Source organism: Maylandia zebra, linkage group LG13, assembly GCF_041146795.1.
Source record: "Maylandia zebra isolate NMK-2024a linkage group LG13, Mzebra_GT3a, whole genome shotgun sequence".
Classification (NCBI taxonomy): domain Eukaryota; kingdom Metazoa; phylum Chordata; class Actinopteri; order Cichliformes; family Cichlidae; genus Maylandia; species Maylandia zebra.
In genome coordinates this window covers 20971592-20994972 of record NC_135179.1, presented here as the reverse complement: position 1 = coordinate 20994972, position 23381 = coordinate 20971592, and the positions used below count along the sequence as shown (strand labels likewise).

General features: G+C 41.2%; 1 protein-coding gene across 9 annotated transcripts in view; it reads right to left on the bottom strand.

Annotated features, from left to right (window-relative positions):
* LOC101482045 (collagen alpha-1(XIX) chain) overlaps positions 1–23381 on the bottom strand; it is a 102159-nt gene that overhangs the window by 52483 nt on the left and 26295 nt on the right. For 5 of the 9 annotated variants that reach the window (XR_002721222.3, XM_004555985.4, XM_023153060.3 and 2 more), the window contains 5 exons: positions 17254–17307; positions 15444–15479; positions 11676–11705; positions 11544–11570; positions 11010–11063 (listed from right to left, as the gene is read on the bottom strand). Coding sequence is in view for 8 of the 9 variants with exons in the window: in XM_004555985.4 (XP_004556042.3) it covers positions 11010–11063; positions 11544–11570; positions 11676–11705; positions 15444–15479; positions 17254–17307 (201 nt within the window). In the remaining variant the exon portion in view is untranslated. Of the gene's footprint in view, positions 1–9732; positions 10320–11009; positions 11064–11543; positions 11571–11675; positions 11706–15443; positions 15480–17253; positions 17308–23381 lie in introns of those variants that run through there. The other 4 variants (XM_076891748.1, XM_004555986.4, XM_076891745.1 and 1 more) reach the window with 4 other exon arrangements.

The following is a 23381-nucleotide window of genomic DNA, read 5'->3' as shown; positions in this document are numbered from 1 at the left end:
TGGCCTGTGAAAGATGGGGAAAGGGACTGACACATGCACATGCATTTGATCCCCTCAGTCCTTTGGTCAAACCTCGTGTTCCTTAGCAGCACTTACTGCATCCAGATTCAGAGGAGATACAATTTCAGCACTCCTGGCAAACACTAATTTATTCTGTAATTAATGGCAAAATGTCATTCTGTCCCCTTGAAGGCATTTTCACATCTCTCATTTAACAATTTGCAGGATGAACCACGAGAATCCGCACAAGCTAGGAAAACAGCAATTTTGTGCAGGGGGTCTGTAAAATATGGAGGTTTTGCAGCAACGCTGTGAGAGGTTCGGTTTAATTTTTTATTTTTTTGAAAATGTGTGGCAAAGTGTTGTGATTTTGAATGTTATGTTAAGTGTAAATTAAGTGAAATGGCCACATTTACATTCTCACTAATCACACGTGCATTAGCCTAAGCACAGGTGCTCCTAGATGGTAGTTTCAAAATAAAAGAGAAAAAGCTGGTGAGAGGGAAACATATTCATATTCAGTAAATTCCCAGCAGCTATACAGCTAAATATCCTTCACTTGTCCAAATCTTCACCAGACCTATTTTCACTGTGTCAAATCAGCTATCAACTTATGTAAGGCAAATATCGATCATGGCGCTTGCTCAAAATGTCACAAAACATGTTGCGGAGAACACAGCCCCACCTGCTTGTTATTAAGGATCCAATTAGAGACAGACAGTGGAAATTCCTTTTCTTTTTTTTCTGGCTACCCTCGCTGGGTGCCATCTTAGGACACTGCACAAGCTCAGAAAATGCCTGGGCACTGGAGCTTGCAGAGATCCCTTGCACTTGGTAAAAGCCTCAATAAAATAGGATTTGTTCCAGTTGTTTACTGAGGGTTAAGAGGAGCGGCCGGGGCAGGAAGAGAACGGCAAAGCCGACAGCTGCCTGGCAGGGGCTCAAATGCAGCTTAGCATTTTTCACCATTCTGACTGGCACACAATGCTCTCTTTAACTCCCAGCCATCTAAATATTCAGGGACGTATAAAGAGATGGCTGACACTGCAGCCGACTTAAGACACAGCTCAGCTGGCCAAGATTGCACCTATAGTCTCTTGGCTTAAGCTTTCCATGAAGGCTTTCCTCACAGAGACTCAATCATAGACCCCACGTGAATGGCTATTTGTACAAGTGCCACTAGATGGCAAACTAGTTTCATCACAAATGTTGTGCATGGCAGGGGACAGAGCCAATGAGGAAACTGTAAGTTCTCTCTAAGAGAGGATGGATGTCCTCAATGCATGAATGTATGATGTGTGTTGGGTAACATCCCTAATTAGGCAGTCTGGCAATTAGACACTGAATACCGTAAAAGAGATTTTTCAGTGGAGGGCTTACAAAGATGAGAGAAGAAGGAAATGGACGAGAGCAAGAAGCTGCATGAGAGCCAGAGAGTGACAATAATTCTCATACCGCATTATGCCTCCTTTCAGCTGTCACACAATGGAAGGGGACACAGGTGGCACTACATGAGTACACAGTCACAGAACGCAGCATATCATTGGGTAAAATAACTATTATAGAGCTATTTCAGCAAACACCCAGCTCTTCACCACCACACAGTGTGCAAACACTGGAGCCGAAGGCAAACAGAGGAAATGCAGACAGTGGATGTCTATGAAAACTAAGCCCTGAAAGTCCCAAAGAACAATCAGAAACATCTCTTTACAACCGCCACATTTCTACCATATCTTCACAGATGAGTTTTAAGAGCTCATTGACTTTAACAACTTCTAAGGAGAGGAAAGAAGCTTGATGATACTATCTGAATTTGCATTTTTATGCGGTGAAGAAGTGATGATAAATCTATATTTAACTATGAGCTCAATTCCCCGCCGATCCGCCGAATGTCTGTGCAGCGTTTCCGCGCAAGCTGGTTGCCTATTGCGTTGGCTCCTCGCTGGGACAGCAATGCCTCTTGAATGTTCTCATCTCCTAATGGATGCTGTTATTAGTCTTGGCTCTTTCACAATTTCACAGTCTCATCTGGACTTTTGGCCGTATTATTCATCCAGAGCAGATTGCTCCCATCCTATGTTTACAGATACTGAGTGTTTCATTAATGCATTATCCAACAAGTGAATAGCAGAGGCTGGAAATCTACTTTGAATAAACCCCGGTTCATTTTACAAACCAAATATTGGAGGTCAGAGAGAATACACTGTGCAAAGATCCACAGAGCGCTCTCCCCGGGTACTGTAGCCTTTGGCGAGTCTTATACTTCATATCACTTGCCACGCATAACAGATTACACAAAGGTCCCTCACATTACCATCTGTATAATATCAGGCCACTGTCAATATGCCGCTCCCTGGCATGCCATTAAAGTGGACGCAGATGAATGTATGTACGTAAATTGGTTGGAGGCAGGAGGAGAGTGTGGGAAATCAGAATATAGATGATAGGCTGCAACAGCGTGCTATAAGCGATGCAGCCTCCCACTACCACGCCTCTGTGTTCTGCAGTGTTCAGGGCAACGCCCCGCTGACCAGCCTTTGTCCCTCTGTGCTCCAGCTCCCACTGATCTCCTCCCTCTCCTTGGCCAACATGGCTCCTAGATAGCAAGAAATATCCTTTTAAAAGTATTTACATTCTTAGAATTTCTCACACTACTGCAGCTGACCTAGCGTGTCGGGAGGTATCTTTGCATATTGCCAGACTGTTCGGAGCCAAGAAATCCCAGTTGTTTGGATAACTTAGCCATGAGATCACGCTGTCACGAGGGGGTAAAATCACCTCGTGTCTACTTACTGTACATACCTCAACAAGTAAAGTGAATTCAGTTCAGCCGACCCTGTTTTATACATGACACTCCAGTGGCGGTGCTATGACCTGGCAGACACTGAAACAACATTTAAAGATGCTTGGAAAGCATTAGACACAGGCCTTGGGGGGCTCGCAGGCCATGAAGAATTTGAACACTAAAGCATCAGGGATACATATATTGCCCGCAGCGTCCCTGCTGAGCGGTACAACTCTGTCTCCTAAAAAGTTGTAAAGCTGTAGATGTGTGAATGAAGGCCATGCTCCAGCCAACTATAGCAAGTCTTTCTAATGCTCAGAGGATGCGTTGACCTACATTACCCCTCGTTCAAGATCAGCTTTTCACACCTATTCCTACACACATCGACTTACGGGTGCCCACAAAAACGGGCAGAGAGTCATTAGAAAAGCCAGCGAACAAGGTGCAATCAAAGTGGCCCTCTCAAAGACCTGCCCCCTGTATTCGTCCCTGTAATTAATTGGCCAATTAATGTGTGTTTATTCTGGACACCCATGGATGTAGCCAAATTGGGGCTCTTTGGGAACGACGAGAGTCAGACAGATAAATCAAAGCACCGTGCATCTGTCCTCGCATGTGCCAAACGCTTCCCCCTGTAACCCTCCTCTTTCCCAACAGGCCCCAAATGTGAGACCTTTTCAGAGCCAATCAGGTCAAATCTTTGTTTCATCCTCCCTCCCCATGCACTTGACATTGACAAGATTAATTGCCTTGTGCGCTGGGCAAACGTGTTACCCCCTGGTGCAGTACAGGTGTCAAAAGCGCGCCTCGCCGAATTTCCTCAGTATGAGTTTCAACAAGAGAAAAAGGAGAATAACCCGTTTCACTTTGCTCGACAAAGGGTTAACGAATCCTCACCCCCTCACCACCCCTGTCCCCCTCCTTGTAAAATCACACAGGGTGTAAATCTGGCCATAAAATCTCAGCTGTGAGCCCTGCTGACCTGTAAATTCTTCTCTCTATGTTTCTCTGCCACCGGGCTCCACCGGGTCAGGCCAAAACTGTAACTACATATGGACATCACATTACCGCGTTTAAGCACAGCTGTGAAGTCACACGCCATCGCTGTGGTCACCAACTGCACCCCTGTTAGTTTAATATACCACATGAAGTTGGTTTATGGTTAAACAGAAACCGAGTTCCAGTAAGTTGAACAGATATAAACACAAATCAGTAGGCACAGGAGTTTCTTTACATCAAAAATGTGCCCCCAAAATGTCATAACAAAACAAAAAAGCCAGTAAGTGTATCAAGACGACACATTCTTGCTTCTGATTTTTCATTTCTTTGAGTATGGTTAAAGTTTTCCCAGTAAAAATCTAAATGTACACAGATCAGAAACATACCAGATCAAATCCCCATCGAGGCAAAGCACGGCAAACAAAGCAATGCACAAATTGTCCTCTCGAATTAAAATTTGAGTCCACTAAGCAACTCTAACCTTGCCTTCTCTGAGAAATTAATTTAGCGTATCGTTATTCGGTATAGTGAACTGGACAACAAAGAAACATGGCTCCAATCAAATAGTTGCTGTAATTTCATGCGTTTACTGTTTCACCCCAATCAGTGGCAGCCTCCCGTGGAGAACTCCTGGCAGGAAGGCTGGTATTCTCACCAGGGACTCGTTACTTAATAATCTCACGCTGCAGGTGCTCTGGTAGAGGTCAACAGTCTGTTACAGTGGCTGTTCATGTCTGCCTCCACCCATGAAGCAGCAAACCGCTGCCAAATGTTTCAGTCCCCACAAACTGAGCCATTACTCCTTCCCTATCACTGTCACTGCCTGTTTGTGTCTCTGCAGACACACCGACTGATTGAAATGAACCTTAGCCAAGTCCATTAGATACAATATGAATATTATATATGTATGCTGGAGTGGCTCAATTATTTCAAAACAACATTTGCTCTGTCCCATAGAGGAGAAGCATCTAAATTACAGTTAGAGCATGCATTTGGTTCTCAGAGAACAGCATACTCATTCAAATTAGGTTAAATGACAAAAGCTATCAACTGTGCAAGGAGGATACATGAATGCTATTGTATTTAATCTGGCACTAATGGTTTGACCTCAGCTCACCCACATGAAGCCTTTTAAAAAGAGAGGACTAGCAAGACAGTGATCCCCGATCTTGTGTCAAAAGAAAATGACCGCCAGTTTGGTAGCAGATAAAATGACGTAAGTGTAAGATTGCATGGCTTTTCCCTCGTCTGGGAGAAAACATTTGGCCTGTAATGTACATCTAATGGACTGACACTCTTTGAGACATGTGTCAACACAAGGGTGAAGAGGAAAATATGGAAATAGATATGCTCGTGCCTTTGGTCGGGACTTACAGACAGCTGTCTCAGTCATTCAGCACAGGGCATGAATGGAAAATGTAAGCATGACTATCATTTCCAAAAGACAGCAATTACGTCCCTTGTCTGCAGAAAACTGGATCAGTCCATATTTCCAAGCAGAGACAAGACAGATGATCTTTTCTGCTGTTTTGACAGATTATATCCGCGCTACAGTAAAGAGCTCAGGCAGCTGCCACTGATGTTACTTTCTCAAGATTTTTGACACAAGTGAAGGACTTAAAGTGTTTTTGCAATACAATTACTGACGTGCGCTGATCTGAGACTGTGATATCAGATGATATGAAGTGATGACAGCTGACGGATGTGATGCAACAGCAGCTGACGTTTTGAGGTAAAGACTTGTATCGTTTTACAGATCGCCATTAGCTTAAGGATTCTCTTAACTGAGAACTTGTCTTCCAACCCACTAATCCAAGTAGTGAGCATCATCTTCACACTTAAGCTGTTATCTAGTTTCACTTGACTTCCGATACAAGGGTCAGAGGTCTAACTACTCTCAGGTTCAGAAACCCAACGCTCCATCCTGTTGCAAGTCTGCCGTCACAGGATTCGGAAGTATTAAATCCAGTTTTCTAAAGAACATTACTCAGCAAACAACAAGAATATTAACTTAGAAACCATCTTTACATTCATGAGGATAATTATTAAGGGGACAACTGCTGTAAACACACAACAACTTGGAAATAAATAATTAATGATCTGGTGCACACTGTAATTAACACCCAGGGTGGTTCTAAATGCACAAAGTCATAAAAAGGGAACTGACTCAACAGAGGATGAAAAACCTGTTAGTAAAATCAAAGCCCTGTCATCTTACAGCTCAACTCTATACTGTTTCTTCAGCAGGCATCAATAATCTGACTGGATTCTTTTATCAGCGGCACTGATGCGCCACATCATAGTATTTAGTGAGAAAAGATTCCTCCCGTCGCACTTTTAATGGCTTTTCCCTCCACCCGATCATCTTGCGTTGCCTGCCCAGCAAAGACATCTAGGTGTTTTCTTCATTTGAACATTTTGTCCTCTCTTATCTCCCTGACATATGTGGCAGGTATCTTCTGTGGCACAGTGTCGTCCATCCACATTTCCAGCTGAGGTACACGGGCACATGACAAACACTATTTTTGCAAAAATAGAAACAAAAATAATCAATAACTGAAAGGCAGTCAGCTGAGCTTAGCAGCACACTACACATATCGTCTTACCTCGTGCACAATAAAAGACGCCTACATGTTTCTTACTGAGCTGCTAGCCCGCCAGCTAGTTATCCATATACTTAGTAACTGCGTCAGGTAGTTCACTGCCGAAATAAGAGCAGCGCATAAATAACCAGCTAACTAGATTTGAATATACAAACAAATGAATAAATGAGTAAGAGGATCTTGAGTGCATAATTCATTTGAAGAGAACACATCTGTAGACACAGCAGTTGCAATGCTCTCCTTCCTCTAGGGCTTGCTGGAGTTTCATCATCTCTGCACTGGTATAGCTATGTCTAATAAGAACAAACACTGTGCAGCACATCTGTCAGATGTGTGTATTTTCTAAAGCCGGAGACTAGGAAACCTTGACACAGTACAAGCGCTCAGCTTATTACAGGAGGATTTCAAATACTCTGTATTTGCAGTATTTACGTTCTGCAAAATGCATAAAAGGAAATAATGTGTTGTCTGTCAATAAGGGAAATTCAATGTTTTACAGTGTTTACCAGTAGTTCCCAAACATTTAATCAGAACATATGACTGTGCTGTATTTTTCCCAAGAATCAACATGACATTTGTCAGTGACTTCATGCAGGATTTAAATGTATTTCTATATACAGGTACATTTATACTGCTAATAAGGCTTAATGTAGTGTTAGGCATGGATTAAACCTCCAAGACCCACCTTGCACAGGGGGATTTCTTAAGGTGATTACTTATTAATCCACAGGAACCTACTGAGTTACCCAGAGACCCATGTCAGCTCTGAACCAACTCACAACCCTGAGCCAACTACAGAAGCAGGGCATGCTGGGAAGTCTTGGCACAACATGAATGAGCGGTGCTCACTCTGGTGCTTCTATATGTGTTGATGTTAAGGATAAATGTGCACTGACCAAATGTGGGTTTTCAGATCTATTTTGAGCAGATGAAATGATGCCGTTTGTTACTTTTACAATTCTTCCTAATTTAAAATCATCACTGTTTTATGCATTTAAAACTTTATTATACAGTCACGTGAAGCAGACTTATCTCCGACCTGCACACAAAGATGTTCCCCCTCTGGTTCCTTTCTGCATGCATGTCTTTCACCTCCTCAACTTCTGTAGGGCAGAGCCAGCCTATAGTGACAACCCAGCGCTTAGCACATCATTACAGAGTGTGATGAATATTTTAGCAGGCAATAGTCAGCGGGGGGACATATCCCTTTTACAGGTGCTCCCTATCTTCGTTTTGATCGGCTGTAATGTACCACTGAATCCCAAAGTCCTACTCTTTGCCTGCTATTCTGTGTCAATTCCATTCATAATAGATAGAACCAAGTCATTCACATTACCATTAATGGTGATGTCTAATGTAGGGGCACTACATTCCCATAAACTCCTAGACATGGTTGGACTGGCTCATACCTCCATCCTGACAAACTTAAATAGCTCTCTATCATGTTAATAAGGTGAAATAAAGAGTTAGGATCACAGGGGTCTGGGTGACTGATATCAGTTCTTGCATATGTTGCTTTAAGCTTTGGAGAAGGAGCAACGCAAACGGCATCCTTCCTCTTCTCCACCACCACAATGCCCTCCACATCTCCTTCAAGTAAAGCTAGATGGCTTAGAGTGGTTGTATTTTTTTTCAACAACAAATTGAAGCAGACAGTTTGAGAGATGGTCTGGCTTGAATCTAAGGCTTTGTGAAAGCTTTCCACTCCTGGCTATTCTATGAAGGTTGCGGGGCGGTCAGTCTACATCACGATATTCTGCATAAGTCGTACAGCAGCTACGGCTCTCACAAAACCAAAAGTTGCCTGCGTGGATGAGAGTTGCTAATTAGACGAGAGTCTCCGGCTGTATCAGTAGGCCACTAGCTGGCCCCTGATGATGATCCATGCCCAGCTTCCTAAAATAGGAACGTCAAACTGCAGAAGCACAAGTTGGTCAACAACTTGGATTCCGTGTGACTCCTCAAGCTAAGAATAGGCAGAAACCTTAGCGTGTTAACAGTTCTCATGAAGTCAGCCAGCCATCAAAGACAGTAGTTCAGGACGGTATCTTCAGCAACAACAACACCAGAGAGTCTGTGATCGCCTGTTTAAAGCCCTATGGCAGTTTTACCTGTAAAATCTTCAAAGAAATAGCAAGTGCAAAAAAATATTATGGGGATATAGAAGATAGGGATATAGGAAGCGAAGAAGCCACAACATCAAACACGGAGAGAGACACCCCTTTTTCTTCTAACCCAATTATGATTGAATGAAACTGTATTCCAGAAGAAAAGCACACACCATAATTGATGTCTCTGATGCTCGGTCCCTTTGACGCTGAGCCACTACTTAAGTCAGTCTAGGTATAAAATAACACAATGACTAATGAGGCCGAGGAAGCAAAAGCATAAAAAACGGCAACAACAAAAAAAAAAAACATCTGCACTCACTGAGATCGCTTTCGTTGACCGTGACTTCTCTCCCTCACAATAGAGTCGGATACTTTATGCATTATGGGAAATGAGCCATTGAGAAATAACATGGTCGATGATAGGTCATAAATTTATAATGGTATTGGAAGAAGTTTTGAGTCGGAATGCATTAACACACAGAAGGGTGGAATTTTTGAGATGCTCGTCTCTAGATGTCACGAGTATTGTGCATCATCTTGGGTTCGCCTTAATCTGAAAAGAACATTTCCCTGACCTACTTATGAGTGCTCTACAGCTGAACCTCCTATATATTTTATGTTTTGCTGCAGTGAGCCAAATGTTTTCCTGCTGTTTTATGACCATTCTCTGTAAAACAAACACCAACACCGAGTGGCATGAAGCAGCTATTTTTTTATCACAGGCGAGTCAATAACGGCACACGCAGAAGGACATTCTCTCCACCTGTGCGCGAGAGCTGCCTTTCAGCTGTGACGGCAAGGAAAAATAACATTCTTGCTCTTGTTCAAGCTTCTAACCACAGTGTTTTATGTTTATCTATTATTAATATCAGAACTTCATGCATGAATTAACAATGCTCCAAAACAATTAAAGTATAATCTAGTATTTAGTATTTAGTATTTATTTATTTATTGTCATTGTCAAGAACAATGAAATTGCGTTTGGGGCTTCCATACAACCCAAAAAAAAGAAGAAAATAATAAATACCCCTTAAAACCCAAGTGTACATATTTAACCCAGTGTGACTCCAATGCAATAAGACAATCCTTAGCAATAATGTTCGTAGAAACTCAGACAAAGACCTGAGAAACATGACAAAATACAACAATGCAACCCATTCAATATTATTGTACTGTGAGATATGATATCAGATATGATAGTTATCTATTTAAGAAAGAGGGGGGGGGGGGGGGGGGCAGGAGGGGGAAGAGAATAAAGATATGATGCACCAATGCAGACCAGTTCATTGCTATTAAGAAGTTGGATATGGTTATTGTCCGTGAGAGGGGGGCAGAGAGTTCAGGAGCCTCACAGCCTGTGGATACAGGCTGTTGGCCAGTCTGGATGTTCTGGCCTGTATAGACCTGTACCTTCTCCCTGAGGGCAGCAGATGGAAAAGGTGGCGCGCAGGGTGATGTTGGTCCCGCAGGATACTGTGCACCCTCCTCAGACAGCGAGTGGGGAAGATATTACTGATCTCTGGCAGACTTGTTCCAATAATTCTGCCAGCTTCTTTCACCACCCGCTGGAGTGCTTGCTGATCGGCCTTGGTGCAGCTGGGGAACCACACTAGAAATCCATACGTCAGAACGCTGCTGATGGCACAGTTGTAGAAGTTCAACATCAGAGATCTAGGAATGTGTGCGCTCCGCAGTCTCCTCAGGTAGTAGAGGCGCTGTTGGGCCTTCCGTACAACTGAGGTGATATGGTTGCCCCAGGACAGGTCCTCGGTCACAGTTACCCCCAAGAATTTAAAACTGCTCACCCTCTCCACCGCCTCACTGCCAATGAAGAGAGGCAGATGGTTGTTATGACCCCTCTTCCGGAAATCTACAATGATCTCCTTGGTCTTTTTGGTGTTTAAGACCAAGTTATTGTCGTGGCACCATGACTCTAGTTGTTGCACCTCTGTCCTATAGTTTGTCTCAGTATTTCAACTGGAAATCACCATATGCTCCCACGGAGACTGAAATTTTGTGTTAAAAAGGCTTTGAAAAAAAAAAGGTATTTGAATAAAAATTGTATTAAGTGCACATTTTTGCCAGCAAAATCCTGACACTTATATTTCTAACCACAGAATAAGAGCTGACAAATAAATATATAACATTTCAGTTGATTCAGTAATGGATGCTGTGTCTGTCTCAAATCAAGCTGGCTTTTTTAAGAAACCAAATACTGTCACCCAATGGGACTGAACCATGTGTTCTGTCAGTGATATTATGAGTGTGTATGTGTGTGTGTGTGACCCCTTGACCAGTGAGCCCATTCATTAATTGTCATACAGCTAGCACACACCAACCCGTCTCCTTTTGCAGGCCCATTGCAATCCCCTTGCCACAGATCATCTTTGCCTCCTCTAAAACAACAACAGCCGTTCAGCTGCTGCCTGGCCTCTCCCCAGGCCAGGTCCTCTCCGTGAGTACAACCACAAGCCAGGCCACACAACTGGCGATCTGTCTCTGTTTACTCACCCTTTTGCCCTCTTTCCCCGGTTCCCCTGGATGACCAGGCACTCCAGCCGATCCCTAGGGAAAAGACATCTATCATGGTGAAAAGGCTACTACAATTGGCAAAGCAGAACGGTACTAGAACTGGTCTGTTCTCAACAGACCAGTGGATTGCTAGTGGGTTTATAGAGGGTTAGTGGGTTTATTTACAGTGATAGGAAATACAGCATTAGCTTAGTTAGAACTTCATGAAGGATAGAAGACACTAGATAGTGCTGTAGCTTTCATTCTCACTTCTGAATGGCTTTTACATGAGTAGTGTCGCTTGAACGGGTAATTTGCAGCCTCACTTGATCAGATATTCATTCCATTACTCTACAAAGTATCTTGATAAGAAACTATTAGCAAGTTAATCAAGGTATCTGCTGAGCAATGTCTTGTGCAAGGGCATGCATATGGTGCTTCGGTAATTGGCTGCTAAACCAAATAGCTGTACTTTACTGAAAACATGGTATGTGCACCTTCTGCAGCAGCAAATTCAAGAACAATATTTGTTACCTTCTCTCCTTTTTCACCTTGGAGACCCTGAAAACAGCAAATTGTGACATTTATGCTTACAAAAAAATGCAAGTAAAAACACAATAGTACAGGATGCCTCAGAGAAAATACAATTAAGTAAAGTCAATGTACCTGATCTCCTTTCAGACATTCTTTCTCAGCCTGTGATTAAAATAAATTGTATTTAAAAAAAAAAGCACTTCAGTCAGTTTGAAAATGCAACATGATTCACACATTAGGGGATAAAAATACATGCCACACAATTGTTCATGACATAATTATCCTTGACCAGAATAACCTGAAGAGAAATGAGGGCATGACTGCTACAACTCTCCTGACACCCTGCTGTTCACTGTCAAGAAAGGCCAAATGGAGTCGTCTCAGAACCAAAACAACGCCATGCACCACATCTCCGCTTTCAAATACAACCCAAATAATTGGTGTCGTCTTTCAATTGGCATCCACAAGTCAAAGACTGCTGATTTTCTTCACAGAGACAGCTGCACAGATGGACATTCATGACGCACGTCTTTCAAGTCAGTCAGACGCCTCATCCAAAGTAACAAAAGGGAAAAAAAAGCTAACGAGGAGGCTGACAACTCTCAGACTTTTGCAGCTGTGTCCATAAAAAGAAAGCCAGCTCTGACCTGTGACACTCTCAACAAAACATGACTCAGTCCCCTGCAGTTGTTTTGCTAATAAATCAATTATTCATGTACAATGGTACAGTGGTCTTTGCTTGGGATTGTTAGCACAGAATCTTGACAATGGCTAACAAGCAGTACAATGCAAATCCACTGGCAGCACGTCTGCACTAAAAAATTCCTCCCAACGTTTTCTGCTCACGCTCGTGGACCAATTTACTGGCATGATGTTAGAAAGTTTGCTAAAATCCTGTTTGCCTGTCGGAGAAAGACTGTTGCATTGCTTGTCCTTACAAATGGGAAATTAGCATTAGAGAATAGCTAATGAATGGTGGCAGTGTTCTGTGGGCATTGTAAGCACTTTGGTGACATAAAAGGGGCAGGCCAGAAGCAGTGGGACAGTTTTTGTAACAGACCAGTGCTGATTAAAACTGGCAGGCTGATCCCCTCATGATATGCACATAATTAGCTAACCACCCGCAGTATACTTTTACTCTGTATCAGCAATCAACTCCCTTGCAATAACGAATTGAGCCTACACACTGTGCCCACACAGTCACAATGCAGTTAGATCTGTAAGTTTTTGGACAAAGACGCATTATTTTTTTCTTGTTGTAGACATGCCTCTGCACACCTCTGCAGTGCATTTGAAATCAAATAAGCAGTATGTGATTGAGGGACAGACTTTCAGCCTTAATTCAAGGGTTTTTGGGTTTTTTTTTAAACTGTTTAGGAATTAAAGCTATTTTTGCTCCCATGACAAAGCAGAACTTTCACCATTAGCAGGAAAAAAAACCCAAAATAAACCTATAAGCAATCCAGCAAAAACTTTAAGGGCGGCCAAATCAACAGTCTGGTGCATTGTTAAGAAGACTGAATGCACTGACCAGCTCACCAACAAGAAAAGACCTGAAAGACTACAGAAGACAACTAAAGCGCACAATTGCAGAATGTTTACTTGGTTAAGGAAAAAAACTTCACAGCATCTAGCCAAGTTAAAAACAACCTCAAGGCGGTAGGACAGGGGGTCAGAGAGGGCCGGAGCAATTTGGAATGGCAATCCAATACCTTCGGTTAATGAGCAATTAAATTTGATCGGCAGGTTAATGCATATTACCCTTAAAATCAGTTAATTTTTTTGTGTGCAGCAGCCTTGCCTTGCTTTCGGCGAAGGTGTGGAGATACTCAGTAATATGCTCAGTAATAAGAAAATAATGACATCCCACGGCCTGCTTACACCTTCAATACATTCTTTATATTCTCCTTTTCATCCCAGAGATGATTCATGGTGCAGATGTAAATCAAGTTTCAATTGCAGTACTCATCATCTATCTAGTGTTACACAAGAGGAGCCAGCATAAACTCATTAACATTTTTCTGTAAGTGGTAGGCAAGAGCTCAACAAATATCACAAAGCAAACACACTGCATCTGCACAGTTTGTCACAAAACGTGTCTGCTAGGAAAAATGTACAGCTCCTGTATGTCTTAGGGAGAGAAAGTTCATGCGTGGCACTCGGAGACTGAAAGATGAGACGAAGATGAGAGATTATTCTCAAAGGTAAGCACTGCTCAGCAAGTTGCATTTTATGAACTGGAAATTTAAATCTTGCATGTAACGTCTGCATTCACTTCAGTTCTTAAATCAGATATTCAATCCCAATGTGACATGCTGCAGAATTATGTTTTTGTGAAATTGCTTGCAAAACAAATTGAAGCAGGTCTTTGTGTTACTCAAGCTGATTAGTTTAACTCACTGAATACTGAGTGAATCTGTATTGAGTGAATATCGGAGTACCAGCACAGGTGAGCTTGGACAAGAAAAATTATTATGGGACTGATTTCTAAGTGATTCTTTTCCCTGTCTTGCACCACCACATCCAATCTGCCAAATCCCACTAACCCTCTCAAGTCTACAACAGGGGACAAAACCACTTGTTTTGTCCCCTGTTGTTCTTGATAGCAATGTTGCTATCAAGAATGGGAATATCAGATTAGACTTTGCTAGAAAAAATCTACAAAAGTGTGCACAGTTCTACCAAAAATAAACAAATATTTGGATTTATGGATCCAGAATAATGGAAAGAAAAAAGCTATGAAGAAGGAGAGAAACACTCTGTCAAGATTGATGGAGACACTGTTATGGCATGGGCATGTGCTGCATGACTGCCAGTGGAACCGGATCACTAGTGTTTAAAGATGATGTGACTGCTGATAGATGTAGCGGGATAAACTGTGAAGTGTACGGGGATATACTCTCTGCTCAGATTCAGCCAAACATTGAAAAAAAATCCTGATCAAGCAGAACTTCACAGTGCAAATGTGTAATGATCCACACTGCAAAAGCAACCCAAGAGTTTCTCAAGGCAAAGACACTGGATATTCTTCACTGGCCAAGTCTGAGCTCCATATAGATCATGCTTTTCGGATACTGAAGACAAAACTGAAGGCAGTAAAGGCCTACTGGAGCTTCTCAGTGGAAGAAATATGGCATTTGGTGATGTTCAAGGTTTCTAATCACATCGTGACTGTCTGATTTAAAATCTACTGTGGTGGTGTGCAGAGGCAAAACTACAAAAACTGTGTTATTGTCCAACAAATTATGGGGCTACTTGTTCGTACTGTAGGTGACTAGACAAGTAAATACACTTAATGTATATGTGGTCTGCTACGGCTTCTGTTTGGTTGTGAAGTGGAACTTGTGTCTGATTTTATGTTTTCTTTCTGCTAGATATTGCCAAAAAAGAGAAATATACAAGACGTAAATCCCGGTGTCATTTCTCACGGGTGTCTGTAAATGCACAAAGTCTGCAGGGACAGATACCATTCCAGTAAGTGCTTGTCTCACCCGTGTAGGATACAGCCAGTGACTACCTGTCAAACTCCACACCCAGCCCGAGGCTTGGAGCTCCATTCTTCTCTGCCTGGCTGCTCATGCCTATCCTTTTTGGCTCCAGTGAAACCGCCCACTGAGCCCTATCTATCTGCTCCTCGTTTGACCCATTCCCAGGCGACGGTAATGTGACACAGAGAGCGTTCACCGGAGTGCCCCACTTTCCATCTCTGTGGGCCAGATGTTTTAACACTATGTGTAGAGCCTGCCAAAAGGCTGTGGTATTTACAAAGCTCAGTTTTGCCATTTCATGCATCTCATTTCATACCCTCATAAGTACATTTTAACATCACCACTTTATTTGAACACACACACACATACACAGATGGCATAATGAGATGTAAATGAAGAAGTGTGAACTTACAGGCAGCCCTGGAGTTCCAGGCAGACCCGTATCACCCTGTAAGAGAAGACAATAATTAAAAATAAATAAATAAATAAATAAAATGCACAGCATTAACTCTTTATCATACTCAGCTAAATTTATAAAATCTTTTATTGACTGATAATCATTAAACCTAAAGGCCATCTATCATGTTTGTGAGAAAAAACCCTGAAGGTCAGCTCATGTAAGATGACATTTCATAGCAGGTATATTCAAATATAAGCACTATGTACGGTAGAAGGCTATTACCTGGTATTTACACTATGTCCTTACATGAAGCATGTCTGATGACTTTCACATTGGCAGGTGGGCCATTAAATGTGACAGGCTTTAAAACAAATGCAGGCACACTACATCATGAGAGAGCTTTGCAGCATTAACAAGGGGGAGGCATGATAACACTGTTCGCTGACTGTTACATACAGGCGGTCACAAAAAGTCATATAAGGAAGGAGAAAACGCCTTTTGATGCCAACATAATGTAATGTAAGCAATGAGCTCACATCCTTTTTGCTGACTGTCTTGTTTTTTTTGTCTTTTAAGATAAAACTTGTAGATCACTGTTCACTATTACTGCCATCCTACCCCCTCTTAACAGCAGTCCCAACATTTATAAAGCACTGAGCTGAGAAATAGATGACTTTACTGCTGCCAATATTCTTTTATCAGATGTGCATGAAAGGGGAAAAAAAAGAAGAAGAAGAAGGTGTTTGTAGTTCATATCCATTTTGTTGTCTAAATGAATGTCACAGCTAAAATATGCCTGCTATGGGATATTCAGGGGACTCATTACTTTATGCTTCCAAATCTGCCTCTGTCTGTCAGCTTCCATACAAACAAACGCTCTCTCCACCCCCTCTCTCACCCTCCCATCCGGAAAACAGGATAAAATACGCTGTGATTCTCTGTTGTCTTCACAGAAACACACAGACCTCATTATAACTTCAAGGCTGGCAGACAGTGCATTGCACCTACAATTATGCGGTGAGTTCTACCAAAAGGCAACAACAACAACAGCAAAGAGAGAGAGAAAAAAGGGGGAAAAAGCCCTAATAAGGGAAGAAAAATAAAAGAGCAAGAGATATGGCAACTAATTATAGGAAAAACATTCCAACTCATATATGGGAAATAATCCCACTGTGGCATGAAAATAAAAGTTTAAAAAGACCAATATTTTCCACATCACTACAAGAGTTAATCTAATTCATGTCACTGATGAGAACAAGGTTTTGCATCAAACTCTTGTCTTAAACCCCAGACTTATGGAACCAGCTACAGCCACCTGTGCAGGGCATACCTATGCAACTATTGTATTCTTAGAATTAAAAACCTAATGTCAAATACTATTCCTATGAGTAGTCCAGCAAACTGCAGGCAATGGTATGCATTTCCCATTTCATCTCTAAGCTTCAGTATCAGAAAAGACCTGTTTAGAAAGGGAAAGATAAAGGGATTTGTTGGGCATGCCCATTACAAAAATATATCACTTTGAATATATAAATACTCCACAAATAGAGAGAGTGGACCATTTTCCCTCTGCCAGGATAAAAGCTACTCTATACGGCCATCAATAAGGTCTTGCTAAGTTATGAAAGCCATAACAATATCCTTTAGTTTGCCATGTTTGGAGTAGCAATTCACAGCAGCACTTCAAACAGATGGACAGCCACATTATCGAGACTGCAGCTCATGAAAGTAAAGCAGATTCCCTGATGACAGAAAAGCAAACTACGAAAAAGATTATTGTTCTAATGTTTTCCAGCCCAGCATGTACAGCAGACTCACTCACTTTGGTTCCTTTGGGACCAACTGGACCAACTGGCCCTGAGTCACCTTTCAAACCCTGGGGACAAAAAATATACAACACATCTTTTCTTCATTTTTCCTTTTAATGAGAATTATGGAATTTTTTAAAAAAAAGTAATGAAAAATACCCCGGATGTGTTACTGTATGTCAGTATGTTGACACTCAGAAAACAAATCTACCATGCAGATGTGAGATTCTCATGCCTGTCACAACTGGTCAATGAGAAAAGAGCAGGTGATGTCAGTCACAGGACACTCAATGTAGCTGAATTATGGGGAGACGCTCATGATTAGCTGGTTACACTGTCTCTACCCCCCAGCTCCTTCCCTCTGTGTTCCCTTGTTGCACTTACATTTAGCAAGGACAGTGACTGTCATTGCTTTTAAACCTCAAAGCAAAGAACCTGGGGGTGGGATTGAACCAATGCAAGCTCGGGGCAAAGTCAAACCTTTCGGTGGTGAACTGTGAAAGTACGAGGACGGCTCAGATGAAGAGTGATAGCTGATGAATGAGGCTTGACACATATTGACAGGCTAAATTTGCAGCGAGCCTTGTTAGGTGTGACACATTTGGGCCAGTAGCACCAACTCTTTGAAATAGGTTAGGGGGGAGCAGGGAAGATGGGGAGCGTGAGCGGGCTGTAAAATGACTCAGAAATACAATAATTTGTCATGGTTAAATTTAGAGTCAGATAGGCTATTAATAGTGAATTATATATCTGGAGAGGATGATTACCTACCCTTATCACATTAAGTCTTGCTACCAGAGACAAATTCATTGCCTGTTCCCTGCAAGCCTTGTCTTCAGCCACACCATTCAGAAAGTAGACGCCTTGCTAACAGTGGTGGAAAGTTATTTTCTGTAAGATAACGACAGCTACAGTGAAGCCTCGCTTTAAATTGCACCAACAGTGAAATGACAACGACGTGATTTTATCAGACTGCATCAATTTATGTGGTCCCTCAGCCCACATGCACTGTCAATAATAGAACAGCTGTCTCATAGTTGCACATGTGTGAGCTCGGTTCTTTCTTTAAATCAACAGCCTAACCGCTTTGCTGGGGCAATCTGACACAAGGGAATCCAGAAGCAAATTCCCCTCTTCAATATTACCAGAGCTGTGGCAGAAATTAAAGAGCATCGGAGCGCAAGGCTCATTTGATAACGAGGATGAAAACAACTGCAGATTCTGTCGATATGAGAGGACTTATTACAATGAAACGCCTTTTGTAATATAAACATGTTTTCTTGTTATTGTGATCTGTAACAGCTATTTTAGAAAAGGAACCATTAGGCAGGTATTGCTGCTTTTCACAGCTCTGTGTTTTTGGGTTACTGGGAAATTTTACGCACATATCTAACATCACATCACGACACAATATTTGCAATTTGACAACTTCTTGTTGAGGTCATTTTTGTTTTTGAGGTTTAAATCTGGGTTTGTTATCAAAAGAAGACGATTTAGAAATCATTACAGGTTTCTCACTGACAAATGTTGTTAGTAGATGTTAGAGCTGCGGTTTGCATGGCTCTGAAACAGTAAGCTAACAAAAGATATTTTAGTATAGCTGTGCTTCATTCTAATTATCAGCCATTTGTTATCACTCCTCCATACAGCTTAAATCTATATGAGCGCAGGACATTATAGCTACGGGCAATTTTCTATTCAGTTGTCTGAAGTTGAAGATTGACTGAGACTGTTTTGTCAATCCCACGCTGCTCATTCCTGTAAGCCACTATTAAAAGATCATTAGCAAGCTCTCTAACAAAATGTTATCGCCCTCCTCTTCATTCCCATAGAGGATTGCTCCTAACCTTCAGACTCAGACTCAACCCTCACTCACAAAGTTATAGAAACATATTACTTACTCCTGCCATTTCCAATACATTTGTACATTTAAATTGAATAAGACCCATATATTGGCATCTTTTATGACAGTGTCACAGACTATTTGTTCGACTTTTTCATTTTGAATTGAAATGAAGGATCCAAAGCTTTCCACTACACTGACACAAGATAGCAATGGATTGCATGTTACGTCATATAATGATGTAGCATGTCAGTCAGAAGTCTAAATAATCATCAGTTTCACAGGCTTCATAATGATCTTACCCATGGCATGCCACACCACACAAAATACAATTCCAGGGTTTTAAGTTTTGTAATTTAGGTTTTCTTTGAGATTGGTTTGTCTATATTCTCAGCTAGTTCTGGGTTCACTAATTGTAGAATTTTGAACATTTTCCTAGTTTACAATCTATTTTTCTGGTATTAGTATAGCATTTTAGCTATCAGCATTTTGTTCTGTTATGATGTTGTTCGTTTTGCATTCCTGATAGTGACTTGTTTCTTGTGTCATTTGTTTAGATTTACTCTGTCCCCGGTGTCTTTGTCTTGACTGCTGTCACCTTTTTCTTGTTTCCCAGATGTTTCCAGTCCCCTCAGTAATCCTTGTATAAATAGCAGTATCTTTCACTTCTTCCTTGTCACGCCGTACTGTGTAGTTGCCTGTCTGTCTCCCCGCTGAGCTTCCTAGATTTCTTGGGATTTTCAACTCAGTTTTGCCTCCGTTTTAGATTTATGTTTCTAACTTCACCAGCTGCAATAAAGAATTGCCTTCCACTTGAGGTCCGCTTCTGCCTATGAGTCCTGCATTTGGGTCGTCTGACTTCAATTTCTCAAATATATAACATCATTAAACCAGGGAGTGATGCTGATGCATTTCTTTAATTCAGTATTAATAAAACAGCAGGATTTCTTTGTAATCTTATATTCGTGTCAGGCTGTTCACATGAATAGACGATTCATTCATTCTGAACTTTTCAGGATTTGAGAATTTCTTTACAATAAAAGGGGAAAATTTGAAGGCTTTTAATAGGAACTGTGGCCTTCTGCTGCACTTTTTTCCCCAATTGTAGACACAAAACAATGTGTTTACTAAAGAGCTGACAGGGAACTGCCATAATTCAAACCGAATAATACAAGTGTAATAAGCTTCTGTAAAGTGGTGAGCTATTTTTCAGGGGCACCACATGTTCTTGTCAAAAATTCAGGTCAAACAAAAATTGAGTCAGCCCACAAGTCACTCTCCCACCTTATTTTAAATTATAGTCATTCACACAGTCAAACTAAGCTCTGCAACTGCCATAGCCAATCTGCGAGCTACAAAAAGGTTTCCTTCTGGTAAATATTTTAATTAAAAAACTTAACAAAGTAGCTTTACAGAAAAAAGTTAGAATGTCTTAATTCTTCCAAATACTAAAAATACACACTGTAGTAAAAGACACATTGGCTTAGAATATAAATTTGCTTGATCGAAAACTTGGCACATCTGTGCAATTGTTCTGACCTATAAAGGTTTATAAGATATGCACTGCAGGCCTACACATCATCTGGAGAACAACCAGAGCAATTAAAAAGTAAGCCTTCATATTTTTTTGGATGACGTTTTTGGCAGCCTTGCAAATTTTTCGTTAAGCATTTTTCACAGATGTACAAAAATGAAAAGATGGGGAAAAATTTACCAGTTAATAAGCTTTTTTCTTGTTTTTACATTTCCCTGCAGACAATCAAAGTACAATTCAGAACTGTACTTTGAGCCTGTTGACTAAAGCTTTGGTATTAAATAGCCATAATGTGACCTTGTGGATTTCAAACTATAGCATCAGCACCTGGTGCTTTAATAATAATAATAATAATAATAATAATAAATTTTATTTATGAGCGCCTTTCAAGTCACCCAAGGACACTTTACAATAGGATAAAACACTTAGTAAAACAATGGCAGAATAAGAACAATAAAACAGAAGCACAAGATAAAATTAACAAACAGTGGATTCACAGTGAATATGCAGATTTGAACAGATGAGTTTTGAGTTGGGATTTAAACTGGGGGAGAGAACCAATGTTTCTTATTTCTGGGGGCAGAGAGTTCCACAGCCTGGGAGCAGAGCAGCTGACAGCTCTGCTTCCCATGGTGGTGAGGCGGAAGGAAGGTAGTGGTTAACAGGTCAGAAAGGTAAGGAGGAGCGAGGTTATGAATGGCCTTGAAGGTGAGCAGAAGAAGTTTGAATATTATCCGGAATTTCACAGGGAGCCAGTGAAGTTCCTGAAGAACAGGGGTGATGTGCTGGTAGGAGGGGGTTCTGGTGATAATGCGAGCAGCAGAGTTCTGAACCAGTTGAAGCTTATGGAGGGATTTTTGGGGGAGACCACGCAGAAGAGAATTGCAGTAGTCAATACGGGAGGTAACAAGGCTGTGGACAAGAATGGACGTAGACTGGGTGGAAAGAGAAGGAAGCAATCTGTTAATGTTACGTAGATGGAAGTAGGCAGAACGGGTGAGATTATTGATGTGAGATTTATAGGAAAGTGAACTGTCTAGGATGACACCAAGGCTCTTAACCTGAGGAGAAGGGAAAACTGTGGAGTTATCGATGGTGAGTGAGAAATGGTTCGCCTTCAAAAGTTTGGATTTGGTGCCAATAAGGAGGATCTCAGTTAAATGTACAAGAAAATTGCTGAGCAAAACAGGAAAACGAAATACAAAGAAATGCAAAAAAAAAAATCTACATATATAATATCATATTTTTATGTTGTAGTAAAGCTACTTTTTGATTTTTTAGAAACAGTACTAATATTTTTGTAACACACTGGTTTGATAACCATTAAGAGTTAATAGAAAAAGGTTTCACTTAATTCCACTATCTCCTTTAGGATATCAGAAGTTCAGACCAACTATTTTAAATAATCTCTTTCATAAAAATAGATGGAACCACTTTTTCCATTCAGCCAAAATCTTTTTTTTTTTTTTTTGGTGTTGATGTTGTTACTGTTGCAAACACTGTACATTTGAAACCTACCAGTTTTACACAGTTGTCAGGGTGTAAAGCTATCCCAGAATGCCCTCTGAGTAAGTTAAATGTCAGACACAATACATACGTTTGTTAATAGAAAAATGGTCAAATCAGATTCAGCACAAAAGTGGTTAAAAGGAAAAACAAATACACTATACTACCATTTGAATCCATACACCTATATTTTTTCATTATAAGTCAATGTGCAGTTTGAGCCATTCATGTACACAGTAATTACATGAAATATCTCCAACAATATGTAAAGTGATTCCTAAGAACAAGCCCGTTCTTAATTTATTTCAAGGAATGGATAAGATACTAAGTCAAAAGCAAACAATTAATCAAAATGCAAATCAATGAATGTAGGCGTTAAAGAAGCGGTGCTTTAGCGATTGTTCTGAAATAATGCTGTTTAAAATAATCTCGGCTGACCGTTGCTAAATTGCTAAAATGCTACCTGAAGAGAGAGCATCTAAAAAAGTGCATTTTTATTTCTTTTTTATTATCCTTCCTGCTACACTACAGCATGGTTAAGAGGCTTTGTCTCTATCTAATGGACTCAGTCGTGAGCCCATAGGCTTAATTTAGGTGCACGATGACAAAGAGCGAGATGCAGACAGGGGCCGGATATATTGTTAGCTTCTGTTGCAAGCTTGGGGCTTTGTTGCATTTACAGGGGAGGATAAAGGAGGCAGAAGGGGCTGGGAATAAGTTGGTGCTGACTGTGTGGCAGTTGTTCCTGCAGCACGAGGTCAGAACACTGTGGGGAGCTGTGTACACTTGCCTGCTAATTACACACACCACTGTGTCTCTTCGCTCAGGTAGCGGAGACAAGACAATCTGGCAACTCCCCAGCACAAGACAACTAAAGCAAGCAAATAAACAGAGCCAGAGAAGTAGGGATGAACAAATGCGGTCTAATTGTGTTTACTTTTACCTTTTACCAACTAGAGCAGCTGCAGGTCGGTGCCCTTGTCTAAGAAGTAGGAGAATGATTGCAAGTTCTAACTACTGTAAACAACTTAATCATCACAAACAAGGTTTGGCCTTATTGAGTGAAGGCTAAATTAAAAACTATAGTAAGTATTCTGAATGCTATGGTGAGGAAATGCTGTTACACCGAATGACAGGCCTTTAAAGCTCCATGGAACAGGATCTGTAAGTAACATAGATATCTTGAGTGCTGGTGTACAAATGCCATGGAGGTTACAGAAGGAAATGCCTTTTGTGACTTTCCCTTTGCTCAGCAATGC